This window comes from Miscanthus floridulus, unplaced genomic scaffold (genome assembly GCF_019320115.1).
Source record: "Miscanthus floridulus cultivar M001 unplaced genomic scaffold, ASM1932011v1 os_1459_1_2, whole genome shotgun sequence".
In the NCBI taxonomy this organism is placed as follows: domain Eukaryota; kingdom Viridiplantae; phylum Streptophyta; class Magnoliopsida; order Poales; family Poaceae; genus Miscanthus; species Miscanthus floridulus.
In genome coordinates, this window is record NW_027097735.1 from 3,994 (window position 1) to 16,655 (window position 12,662).

Below are 12,662 nucleotides of genomic sequence, written 5' to 3' on the forward strand. Positions count from 1 at the left end.
AAGATGGCAAAAGAGACGACATACCCTTCAGGCGGCACCGGCTCACCCTCGTCGCCAGGAAGCAACCACTCCTGGACGGCGGACAGTGGGCGGAGAAGGCCACGACGGACGAGGCCCTCCAGACGTCGAGAGGTGATGCTTGATCTACCCCACAACTCCATTGAAGCAGTAGGGGGGAAGGGTAGGCGCGAGCTTGACGGCGGCTGGAACACGAACGTAGGCCGGTCGACGGTGGCGATGCGGGCGCGAGAGGCTGGGAAGATTGGCGGCGGATGTTTCAGAACGCAAAGGAAGGGGAGTGAAATACGGAACCCTGGGGGCGAACCCCGCGGTTTTATAAGGGGCGACGGACGCGAGAAGGGCAACCGTTCGCCTCGATCTCCGGGCCTGCCACGCGCACCACCGCGTCACGTCGCGGGACACACGCCCGTAGTCCCTATCCTCTCACCCCAAAAATCTCAGCGGACGGTTCGCCTTCCCCAAGCGAATCTGGACTCTCTACCCACCGGGGAAACGCAAGCCACAAAGGCCTTTTCTTTTCTCTTTGGCCCACCTAGGGCCTAGAAACTCGCCGGCCGGCCCAACTAAGAAGGAATCCACGAACGATCCGCAATCAAGGGCAGAAGCACCAGTTAGGACAGCCCCGAATCAGTTCCCAGCGAACAGGACGCCACGACCCACTCGGAAAAACATCCAGTTGATAAAAAACTAAGTCCTTCAACCTTACCCGCCAAGGGGCCGATACAACCCCCCGGGTGACTCTACTCGAGTCACCCAGGGGCTCGGGGGCTACACCCATCGGGTGCGCTCACGCGCACCCTCCGGCAAATTAGCTTCGACGAAATCAAAAACACCCTCCAGGCGGTTCTACTCGAATCACCTAGAGTCTTGGGGGCTACTGTCGGGGACCTAATACCAGGGTACCCCAGAAGGTGGAACCGATAACCACCGAACGTGAAAAACTTCTGGACGCATAAGGGCGCCATGTCATCCCTTGTTCGAGTGACAGGAGTTCGGTTCCGCCTCGCCCAACACCTTTGGGACGGGATCGGTCTCGCCCGAGGGCCGAGGGATAAACTCCGTCTCACCCGACGCCTTTAGGGCGGGCTCGGTCTCGCCCGAGGGCCGAGGGATAAACTCCGTCTCACCCGACGCCTTTAGGGCGGGCTCGGTCTCGCCCGAGGGCTGAGGGATGGATTCCGTCTCGCCCGATCCCGGAGGGGCGGGGTCAGCCTGACCTGACGCCTTTGTGGGATAACCCTGCCTCGCCCAAAGGCTCAAGGCTAATCTCCGTCTCGCCCGACGCCTATAGGGCGGGCTCGGTCTCGCCCGAAGGCTAAGGGATGGATTCCGCCTCGCCCGATCCCGGAGGGATGGGGTTAGTCTCGCGCAAGAGATAGGGATTGGTCTCCGTCTCACCTGATGGCCCAGAACGAGCCTCGCCCTGATCGATATCTATCCCTCATAATGATGGGTACAGGACGAGACAAGACGTTTGGGTCAACCATGGCTCCAACGACCATACCCTGCGCCCTGGCAGGAAAAGGACTGCCAGGGAACGACAGAACTGATGCTTTAGACCCTTCCGGGCGCCGCAGAGCCCAAAAGGTATTACAGGTGCATGCACCTCACCCTGTAGAGTTGTAGGCGCCGCCTTCAGCTCTGGGACACGGAACCCAACGAAGATATACGACAACCGCTACGCTCCAGGAAAGGATTTGCTATCTCCACGAACGACGGGTATTCCGTCACCACGCTGTGGACCCGAGGGAGCGGCGCCCGCTTCCCGACCCCTCAGGTCCTCCCAGTCAGAAGGCCTTGGCCACGGCGCTACACCGGACCCCGACCCCGCATTCTCTCAACAAGGAATCATGGGAACCAGAAGGCGTGCGGAACAAGGCTGGGGGAGGCTCATAAGTCAAAACCATTGTACTACAGCCCATACCCTGCGCAGGGCAGCATTCTGTGACTAACCTGACATCCTATAGAGACATCGACAACATTGTAAGCACTTATCTTCCTTCGCACTCATCAGAATGGAGGACCTGACCAGGTAGACGTGAGCCACAAGACTAAGTAGAGTACGCATCCTGGAGCCCTCACCCTTGTAAAGCCAGCCCCTTCATTTATAAAAGGGGATGCGCTTCCTCCATCAAGAGGGGACGGGAAAAAATAGGATCGAACAATAGAACGTACTCATACACACATTCAAGCGGCTACGAAGCTCTTGACCACCTTTCAATCCTTCCATCAGAGACTTGGGACCAATCCCTCTCTCGACAGTTTATACCCCTTACTACAGACCGTTCACGGTGCTAATAACACAAGCAGCAGCAAACTGGACGTAGGGACGTTCCGCCCGAACCAGTATAAATCTTGTGTCCTTTAGCGCACCATCCGAGCCTAACGCGCATTACTATAAATTTACTTGCCGGTGCTTGTACGAAACACCGACACAAGCCTTCAAGGGGTGTAACATATACAAGCCACATATTCAAAGTTATTGCAACTGACAATATCCTGGTTTATAAAGTTACCGAAAAATTCCAACTCAACTTCTATTTGAGTAATTTATGATGATAAATTCAAATACTTCGTGTATTACATTGCTCTTGGATATTCAATACACAAGAGGCATTATTTCTTCAAGAATATACATTGATAAAATCTTTTTTTTACCATCTTGTCTTCTAGACATATAAAGCTTCAAGCTATTATTTATAGAGCAGCATTATTATACCCCAATTTATAGGCATACAAGCTTGAAAATTCAACTTTCAATGCAATATGATATTTTGTAATCATAATTTGGGATTTTACTCATGCAGTGAGTCCCACAATGCATTTGTTACTTCTCTCGGCCATATACTCATTCAAGAGAGTAATCAGAAAATATATATCCCGAGTTTACTACACTTTAATGGTAGCAAAATATCCTACATAGATTTAACATTGACCATAACAAATAATTCTTCAGAGTAATTCTAGGATATTCCTTTCTTTTAAGGCGTGCATATTAACATAACTTGGACCATGTCCATATAATAAGTTTACTACATGTTCAGAATTAATACCAAGCATTCATTGATCCCAAAAAATTTATTAAATATGAGCCTCTCAAAGGTGATAAGTTTAAGGTCTGCAAGATTTAGAGAGCTCATATATCTTATATCATGTTTCTAGTGTAATCATTCAGGATTTTATTCTTACAATTACACGGTACAAAATTCATAATGAGTTGTACTACCATAATGGCAACTAAATTGCATATTAATGCTGCATACAATCTCTTATACATGCAGGTACTACAAGAATAAATAGTAAATATGTGTAAACAGAAGGTATAGGGTTAATTATTCAGAAAAAAACAGTTATATAACTGAAGTTCTGAGGGGTTTTCATTCATAAACACCTTAAAATCAGAAAATTAGGAACTATTCTGCAGGAATATATTACTTATATACTTAGATTCTGCTAAAATCATAGGCTTATATATAAACTTCAGATTTAAAGAGACCTATTTTCTGTTTTTTTTTCTTCTGATATCTCGGATTTTAATGCGATCAACACAGAAGCAGTAGTGGCTTGCAAGCCGTGAGAGAGAGCAACTTTGGTTCACGGCGTGTTCAATTCCCAATTTGGATCGTAGACGACAAGAAAGCATGCAGGCCGTTTGCCAGAGATAGCCATGGTTGCGTGTCGGCGTTCAGACCGTATTAAAGTAGGATTATGGCTCCACAATCTTACTTTGCATGGCTAGCTACGTGCTGGTATCGGACTCATACAAAACTAGAAAAGAAAGCTCATGTGCTCTTCATGGCAATAAACACACAAGAAAAAAATTGCCTCCTTTTTTTTTTTGTGTGTGTGTCTGCCTGTGCGCGCATTGCTGCTGCTGGCTGTTGTGTTCGACTGCGAGTCGGCTGGTCACCTGGACCTACTAGCAGAGCACAGGCAAATGCCCGGGTGAGTGCGTTGGCGTGCTAGCCAATGGTGATGCTCGTTCGTAGTCGTGATTCGGCACGGTAATCTTGGCGATGCAGCATGCGAGCTGCAAGGCGCTAGCCATGGTCTCATGCACTTGTACAGGATGCAACGCAACATTTTCAGCCACAAGACAAGTCCATACGTACTCCTGTTTTGTTTCTTTTTAATCCTAGATACAATTCGTGCATGTACAAACATGTATGTACTACGTGTACAATATTAGGACATGAACAATTACTTAATAATTTGATGGTAGGAGACAAAAGCTATTATGTCACATGCGACTCTTTCATACCTTGCACAGGGATACGATCTACCTCAAATGCCGCGTAGGGCAGTGGTTAGTAGATACATACCACGTAGGGCGTTTGGCATTGTCGTAGATCTGCCTGCTTGATGACGACGATGCAGTCGATGCAGTGCAGATAAGTTACAGGTAGAGGTAGCAGATCCGTTCCGCTAACAACCTCGGGGATGCTGACGTCGTCGAAATAGTCGTGGCAAGACGACGGTATGAGCATCGGCGTCGAAGATCGATGGCGGTGCGGCTTCAACGGCGATGTCGACGTAGAGCTTTTCGTGCTGATAACGTGTTATAAAACATGTCGCCAGCGGTTTGGACCTTTCCCTCTCCGTCTTTCATGATCAACACAGTAGATGGAAAAAGTAGAACAAATAGACACAAGATAGGGACACTATTCTTTATTTCTTTGAATATTGATGATTACAACATATAGCTCCCACGTATATATAGTTCTGTCAAGACCTAAAGTTTTGGTAAGAGTCCACGTAACAAATGGACTAGGATTTGGATTCCTCCTTCTCTTTTCCTTGTGTAGGATAGAATCCGTATATTTTACGACATGCGCGATGCCAAGGACCCAAGCACGTCTCATCGTCGTCCGCCGGCATGTTCCATCTCCGACCACGTCCATTTACGAGCCTGGGGACGGATGAGCCATTGATATTGATGTTACCCAACATCAAGCTGCATCATCCCATATCTTCAGGCTTGTGCCATAAAATTCAATCCAGTTTAAATTGGTTCTTTTCAAATGTTACAGCTCTCTATTTTTGGACCAATATTTTGCCCGGCGTTTCAATTCCTATGTCTCCGTCTATTGTTGCTCTCATCCACACCTAAAAATAGCCCAAATCAAAAGCGCCTTCTCTGCCATGAGTGCATTGGCCTTCAGTGTCTCACAGCCAATTGTTCCAAAAAGAAACAAGTGTCTCACAGCCACACTGAATTGATGCCGCTCATTGCCCAGAAACACAAGAAGAGCGGGTTCGATCCAATTCCAAGCAAACTGCAGCAACCAATGCAATGCCGCAGTCTTGGTAGTAGCTGACAAGATCACCACTTAATTAGCATCCAATTCCAACAGAGAAGCTGCCGGAGAGATGACGGCGGTGGCGAACCTGTCGTCGAAGGCGCTGGAGCCGACTGTGAAGCCGCTGGCGGCAGCATGCTACGACAACAACCTTGTGAACTCGCAGGGCATGTTCCTGGGCGACCAGCCGCTGCGCTTCTCCCTGCCGCTCCTCCTCGTCCAGGTCTCCGTGATCCTGGTCCTCTCCGCGGCCGCGCACCTCGTCCTCCGCCGCCTCGGCCAGTCCCGCTTCGTCACCCACATGCTCGTCGGCATCTTCCTGGGGCCCTCCGTGCTCGGCCGGAGCGCGTCCTTCCGCGACGTGCTCTTCTCGGAGCGCGGCACGTACATCCTCGAGAGCGTGTCCCTGGTGGCGCTCATCCTCTTCCTCTTCTCCATGGGCGTCAAGACCGACCTCAGCCTCCTCCGCCGCCCCAGCGGCCGCGCCGTCGCCGTCGGCATCATGGGCGCCGTCGTCCCGCTCGCCGTCACCCTGCCCGTTTTCCACGCGCTCCAGCCCACGCTGCCCGAGGACCTCAAGGGCTCATCGCTAATCAACGAGCTCGCCGTCCGCCTCTCCCTCTCCTCGTTCCCCGTCATCGCCGACGCGCTCTCCGATCTGGACCTCCTCAACACCGACCTCGGCCGCATCGCGCTCACGGCGTCGCTCATCACCGACGTCACCTCGTGGTTCATCCGCGCCTGCACCGCCGCGGTCATCCTCATCGGCGACAACAGGTCGCCGGTGTTCACGGCCAAGATCCTGGCTTCCTTCGTCGCGTTCGTGCTCTTCGTCGCCTTCGTCGCGCGCCCCGCCGGCCGGTACATCGCGTACAAGCGCACCCCGACGGGGGCGCTCCTCTCCGAGGGATCCTTCGTGGTGGTGGTCATCGCTGCGCTGCTGTCGGCGCTGGTGACGGACGCCATCGGGTTCAAGTACATGATCGGGCCGCTGATGCTGGGGCTGGCGCTCCCCGGCGGCATGCCCATCGGCGCCACCATGACGGAGCGCCTCGACTCCTTCTTCATCGCGCTCTTCCTCCCCGTCTACATGGCGCTCTCCGGCTACCGCACCGACCTCGCTGAGTTCACCAAGGAGGAGGCGTCGGAGAAGTGGTGCGCGCTGGAGCTGTTCGTGGCGCTCTGCGTCTCCGGGAAGCTCGTCGGCTGCGTCGCCGCGGGGCTCTTCTTCACGATGCCGTTCCGTGACGCCGTCGTGCTGGCGCTCATGCTCAACATCCGGGGCATCGTGGAGGTGGCCGCCATCAACAACTGGGGCGACACCATGAAGGCCACCGCGGAGCACTACTCGACGCTCACCATGTCCATGGTGCTCATCACCGCCGTGTCCACGCCGCTGATCAAGCTGCTGTACGACCCGTCGGGGCAGTTCGCGCGGGCCAAGCGGCGGTCGCTGGAGCACGCCCGCCTCAGCGCCGACCTCCGCGTGCTCACCTGCCTCTACAGCGAGGACCACGCGGCGCCGCTGATCGACCTGCTGGAGGCGTCGGGCTCGTCCCGCGACTCGCCCATGTCGCTCATCGTGCTCCACCTCACGGAGCTCGTGGGCCGCGCCGCCTCCGTTCTAAAGCCCCACCGGAAGAGCATCAGGTCGTCGTCGTCCAACAACCCGACGCCGTCGGACCGCATCGTGAACGCGTTCCGGTACTTCGAGCAGCAGGCGGCGCCGGGGGCGGTGACGGTGAGCCCGTACGTGGCGCAGGCGCCCTTCAGCTCGATGCACCACGACGTGTGCTCGCTGGCGCACAGCCGGAAGGCCAACCTCATCCTGCTCCCGTTCCACAAGTCCTCCGACGGGGCACGGAGCACGGCGAACAACGCCATCCGCTCCATCAACCGGAGCGTGCTGCAGTACGCGCCCTGCTCCGTCGCCATCCTCGTGGACCACGGCCTCGCGTCCGGGTCGACGTGCGCCACCGCCGCCAACAGCCTGCTCCAGCGCGCGGCGCTCTACTTCCTGGGCGGCGCCGACGACCGCGAGGCGCTGGCGTACGCGGCGCGGATGGCCGAGGCCGGGACCATGTCGCTGACGGTGGTGCGGTTCAAGCTCCGGAACTGGGTGGGCATGGGCGGCCGCGACGAGGCCAGGGACGAGGAGCTGCTGCAGGAGTTTTGGAGCAGGCACAGGGACAACGAGCGCGTGGTGTACGTGGAGAAGACGGTGGAGGACGCGGAGGGCACGGCGTCCGTGGTGCGCGCCATGAGCGAGAAGTTCGACCTGCTCATCGTGGGGCGCCAAGGCGGCGACGGCGAAGGTGACCTGGAGGGGTCGACGGTGCTCACCAGCGGGCTGTCGGAGTGGAGCGAGTTCCCGGAGCTGGGCGTGTTGGGGGACATGCTCGCCTCCGCGGAGTTCGCGTCCAAGGTCTCCATCCTTGTCATCCAGCAGCAGCCGCCCAAGAAAACCGTCGCCGCCGGAAGCTCCGTCAATGACTAGAAGGATCCATCTATCGTCGTTTTTTTTTCTTTCACTGCTGAAATTTTGTGAATCTTTTGTCTTGTCATTGTAAATCAGTTCATCAGTATTGGAGAATTCACTCAACTCGGTTTTCCATTAATCTCATAGTGTGTTTATACTTTATATAGAAGTACATGGGGATATGAAGGGATAGAGAATAAAGAGTCTAACACAATAACAAGAAACTGACTACACTAACATCCCCTTCAGTTGGAACGTTGACATCATCTAGGAATGGAAACATTCAAACTGGATCGAAATTCTTCAAAGATGGATGTAGGCAGTCCCTTGGTGAAGACATCAGCAAACTGGGAGGACGAACGCACATGAAGAACTCGTATTTCACCTGTAGCTACTTTGTCCCGAACAAAATGCAAGTTGATCTCAACATGCTTGGTACGCTGATGCTGTACCGTATTAGTTGGGAGATAAACAACATTGACATTATCACAAAATACCAAATGGAACGCCGTGGACAAAAATGGAGTTCCTGAAGCAACTGGCGAAGCCAAGTGACCTCGACAACAACATTAGCAACAACATGATATTCAGCCTCGGCACTATAACGAGACACAATTTGTTGTCGTTTGGAAGACCAAGAAATCAAATTGTCACCCATGAAAACGGCATACCTAGAGGTGGATCGTCGAGTGTTGAGACAACCGGCCCAGTCAGCATCTGAGTATGCAACTAAGTCATGATTAGATGAACGAAGAAGCTGCAAACCATAGTCCAAAGTGCCTTTGATGTAGCGAAGAACGTGCTTAAGCAACGCCAGATGAGGCTCTCGAGGACCATGCATATAAAGACATATCTATTGTACTGCATATATAGGAGATGTCCGGATGGGTAAAAGTGAGGTATTGTAGAGCGCTTGCAAGAGCACGGTAGTCCGTGGCGTCTGCCACAGGAAGCCCTTCAGCTGAGAGCTTGGCATTCATATCGACTAGAGTAGAACAGGGCTTGCAATCTACCATGCCGGCCCGCTCCAAAATCTCAAGTACATGGGGATTAACTCAATTCAGTTTTCCATTAATCTCATGGTGTGTTTACATAGAAGTACATGTGGATATGAAGGGATAGAGAATAAAGAGTCCAACACAATAACAAGAAACCATCAATTTGCATCACCAAGTGTTTTACTAAAAAAAAGTGGATTGGGGGTAGAAACATCTTATTTCTTAAGAGCATGGTACTACCAAAGAGTGCCAGATAAGTAGTTGGAACCATTGCATGAGGCAAAGCTGAAGATATCAGAAATTGCTTGTATCTGACGACACCAAAAATTTGGCATCAGGCTACTCAGATTTCCATGAAGACAATGGAGGAGTCTCAGTATACTTCCAGGTGGTGTTCATTAGAAGATATCGGTCTCCGTGGACATCATTCGCAGCAGCGTATGACTCAAGTTCCTTCATTTCCTCCGGTGTGAGCTTCACAGATAATGCTCCGATATTTTGGTTGAAATTCTCGACTTTTGTTGTGCCTGGTATGGGACAAACATCACTGCCTTTATGGCAAAGCCAAGCCAATGCAAGTTGTGACGGCGTACATCCTTTTCTTGTTGCCATTGCATTAACACGCTCAAATATTGTGGCATTTTTGTCAAGATTATCCGAGTCAAATCTAGGGAAATACTGCAAAAACAATGAAAAGATGAAACTAACCACACATATTACCATTACTAATTAGAGGTGTCTAACTTATTCTCATGAGACATACTAGTAGAAAAAAAGATGTCTTAAAGGTTCTCAAAATGTCAGAAAGATTAGGCCATCACATTAGACTATAATATCTCTATATTAGACTATAATCTCTCTATATAATATAAGAGCAACACGATCTACTTTGTTTCCTAAGAAAATTACCCGCCTTTTCCATTTAATCACTTAAAATCGTGCATAATTAATTACACACCTTTGACATTATGAGAAAAGTCTAAAGCAACGACTAAATTTGCATATAAATTACCCTCCCTGCCATTTTGATTGATAATCTAAATAACCCCTTAAATTGCATTATTAAAAGTAAACTGAAACGTCCCACAAGCTACATCTAAACTACCATCCCTGTTGTTATATAGAAAAGGCTAACTAAAAGTAAAAATATATGTTGTGCCATCGTACAGATGAAATATGCATGCATACATAGTGATAGATATATTTATATGTTTTAGCAATCATGAAAGACGTTTCCTCTATGGTAGACATACCAGGGGAACTAGTGATTAATTTCAAATTATATCAATACCCTATAATAATAAATTGTGTAAATTTACAAATCACATAGAACTTGGAGTACTTTAGATAAATTTATAATATTTTATATGAAACATCTCCAAGTCTTATGTGATTTATAAATCAAAATATAAATAAATTGGAAATTATGATTAGTTGGCTTGTAATCAGAATACAAGCAAATTAATTTCTAGCTCAAAAGGAGAATTTACAAGCAAATAAAGTTGTATATATATGGATATAGCAAAGCACCTGAGTCTTCCTGACATCAAAGTCTGATAGCGAGTCAATCAGCTTTGCCCCACCAGACAAGAATCCTCTACCCAGTGGACTGTAAGCCACGATCCCGATTCCAAGCTCTCTGATGATGACAGGACCAGGGGTAATAACGTTATAAATGAATCAGGAAAATAAGCTTATTACTATTCTCTCTCCGTTGCAAATTATAAGTCACTTTGTTTTTTTTTTCCATTCATTTTGGCAATGCATCTAGACATATTATTATATCTAGTTGCGTAGTAACAAAAAAAAGTCAAAGCAACTTATAATTTAAAACAAAGAGCGATAAAAGTGAAAATACCTGCAAGTTGGGATGATCTCTTCTTCCACATCTCTGGCCCATAATGACCACTCGATCTGCACTGCGGTGATAGGATGAACCGCGTGAGCTCTTCTGATTGTTGAAGCAGATGCTTCAGATAAACCTATGTATTTTATCTTCCCTTCTTCAACCAGCTTCTTGAGTTCAGACACCTATGTAAACAAACAATGCATGCAAAAGTAATAATAAGTTTAGTAAAATACGAACGAAATTAGACAGGAGGAGAGTATACACAAATACACACCGTGACTTCAATGGGTACAGTGTTGTCGACCCGGTGTTGGTAGTAGAGATCGATGCAGTCGACGCCGAGCCGGCGGAGGCTGGCCTCGCACGCTGCCCGGACGTACGCCGGGTAGCCGTCACTACATGAAAAAAGTTAGGTAGGGACGCGGCCCTTTTCACCGTAAGGGCGGCTGGCTTTTTAGCCGCCCCTACAGTGACGCTGTCAGATCACACCCTGTGCGCTGGACACCAGCCGCCCCTACAAATAGCATAGTAGGGGCGGCTGGTGATTGAGCCACCCTTACAGTTAGATTTTTAGGGGCGGCTCAATCACCAGCCGCCCCTACAAATGTGTACAGTATACGTAGCAGCCACCACCTTCTTTCTTCTCGGGTCACTCGCTCTAACCCGAGAAAAAAAAGGTTGGGGGGCTTTGGGCTCCTCCCAAAAATTGCTCTACTAAGAGGGAGGTTTTGATCTCAATTCCTTTGGTGGGGAGGTTGTAGAAGGTAAGAAAATGCTATTCCAACTCTTTAATTGAAGTTTTAATGGTTGGTTAGTGAGTAATTTGATTATTAGTTTTCTCTCTCCTCCATGGTGCTTGAGCTTTGTAAGTAGCAAATTAGACCCTAGATTTGAACCTATTAGTGTAAATTAGGTAGAGAAATGAGCTTACACTCTTCATTAGTCGATTTTGCTTGATTTTAGACCCTAGATTACACCCTAGTTTGATTAAAGCAAATGCATGAGATCTAGTTCTAGATCTAGGTTTTTGTTTTTTTTTTGAATGAAATTGGATTTTGGGTGGCATGAAAGGTAGTTTTTTAGACCATTTCTTTGTGATGGTACATATTAACCATTTTATATTTCATTTTAAATATTTATGCGTTATATTAGTAGACAATTGATTAGTGTAGTGTGATCACACTATTAGTTCTGAGGTCCTATTTGTAGGAACCCCTGGAGAGCGGCTGGCGCAGCTACCCTAGAGAGCCTCTTAAGCCGCCCCATAGGCTTATTGTTATTGGCGTAGTGCGTGGACCTCCGTCTGGCCGTCGCCGAACGAGACGCCGAACTTGGTGGCCAGCTGCCACCTTCTCCCTGACCCCGTCGGCCTTCAGCGCCTTGCCCAGGAGGAGCTCGTTGGTGTGTGGCCCGTAGAAGTCGGAGGTGTCGAGCAAGGTGACGCCGGCGGCGACGGCGTGGTGGATGAGCTTCACCATGTCCGCCTCGGGCTTGGGCGGGCCGTAGGCGAAGGACATGTCCATGCAGCCCAGGCCCAGCCACGACACCTCCAGCCCCTGCGACCCCAGCTTCATGCGCGGCACCACCACCGACGATACTACCGAAGCAGCACCAGCCATGGCGATATGATTCTTGTTCTCTCTCTCTCTACTGCTTGTTGTGTGTGTTTAGACGACTTGGTTCGATCAGAATGTTCGGCGACACAAGCTTGTTCATCCCAGAATTTATACTGCTATGTCACCATGCATCATCGATACTTCCTAAGTACCGTATCGGAAGTATATCGTGAAGTATCGAGATTAATTGTATTTTTTATCTTTTTTCAACGGTGATACCAGTACGGCAGTTTTTCTTTTTTTTGAGTGGAACCATTACGGCAGTTGGACGTGGGGGCTGGGCCGTATGCACAAGGCCGATACGTATCGGCCCAAATATATAATAATATTCGTGAAAATAATAAAATTTCAGATACTCTGAGCTAGGATACGTATTTTGGGCATATCGGGGGAATATGG

At 49.5% G+C, this 12,662-nt stretch overlaps 1 protein-coding gene and 1 pseudogene across 1 annotated transcript; one reads left to right on the forward strand and one right to left on the reverse strand.

The window, feature by feature from the left end:
* Positions 1-5,226: 5,226 nt before the first annotated feature.
* Positions 5,227-7,935, forward strand: LOC136534066 (cation/H(+) antiporter 15-like). Its single transcript, XM_066526547.1, has one exon. It carries the CDS (start codon positions 5,392-5,394, stop codon positions 7,816-7,818), a length of 2,427 nt encoding a protein of 808 aa, XP_066382644.1. The 5' UTR covers positions 5,227-5,391; the 3' UTR covers positions 7,819-7,935.
* Positions 7,936-9,137: 1,202 nt separating this feature from the next.
* Positions 9,138-12,266, reverse strand: LOC136534067 (probable aldo-keto reductase 2; annotated as a pseudogene).
* Positions 12,267-12,662: the final 396 nt, after the last annotated feature.

What these genes read in the sequence shown, in the direction of transcription:
- LOC136534066 (XM_066526547.1), top strand. Translation starts at nt 5,392, where the DNA reads ATGACGGCGGTGGCGAACCTGTCGTCGAAGGCGCTGGAGCCGACTGTG.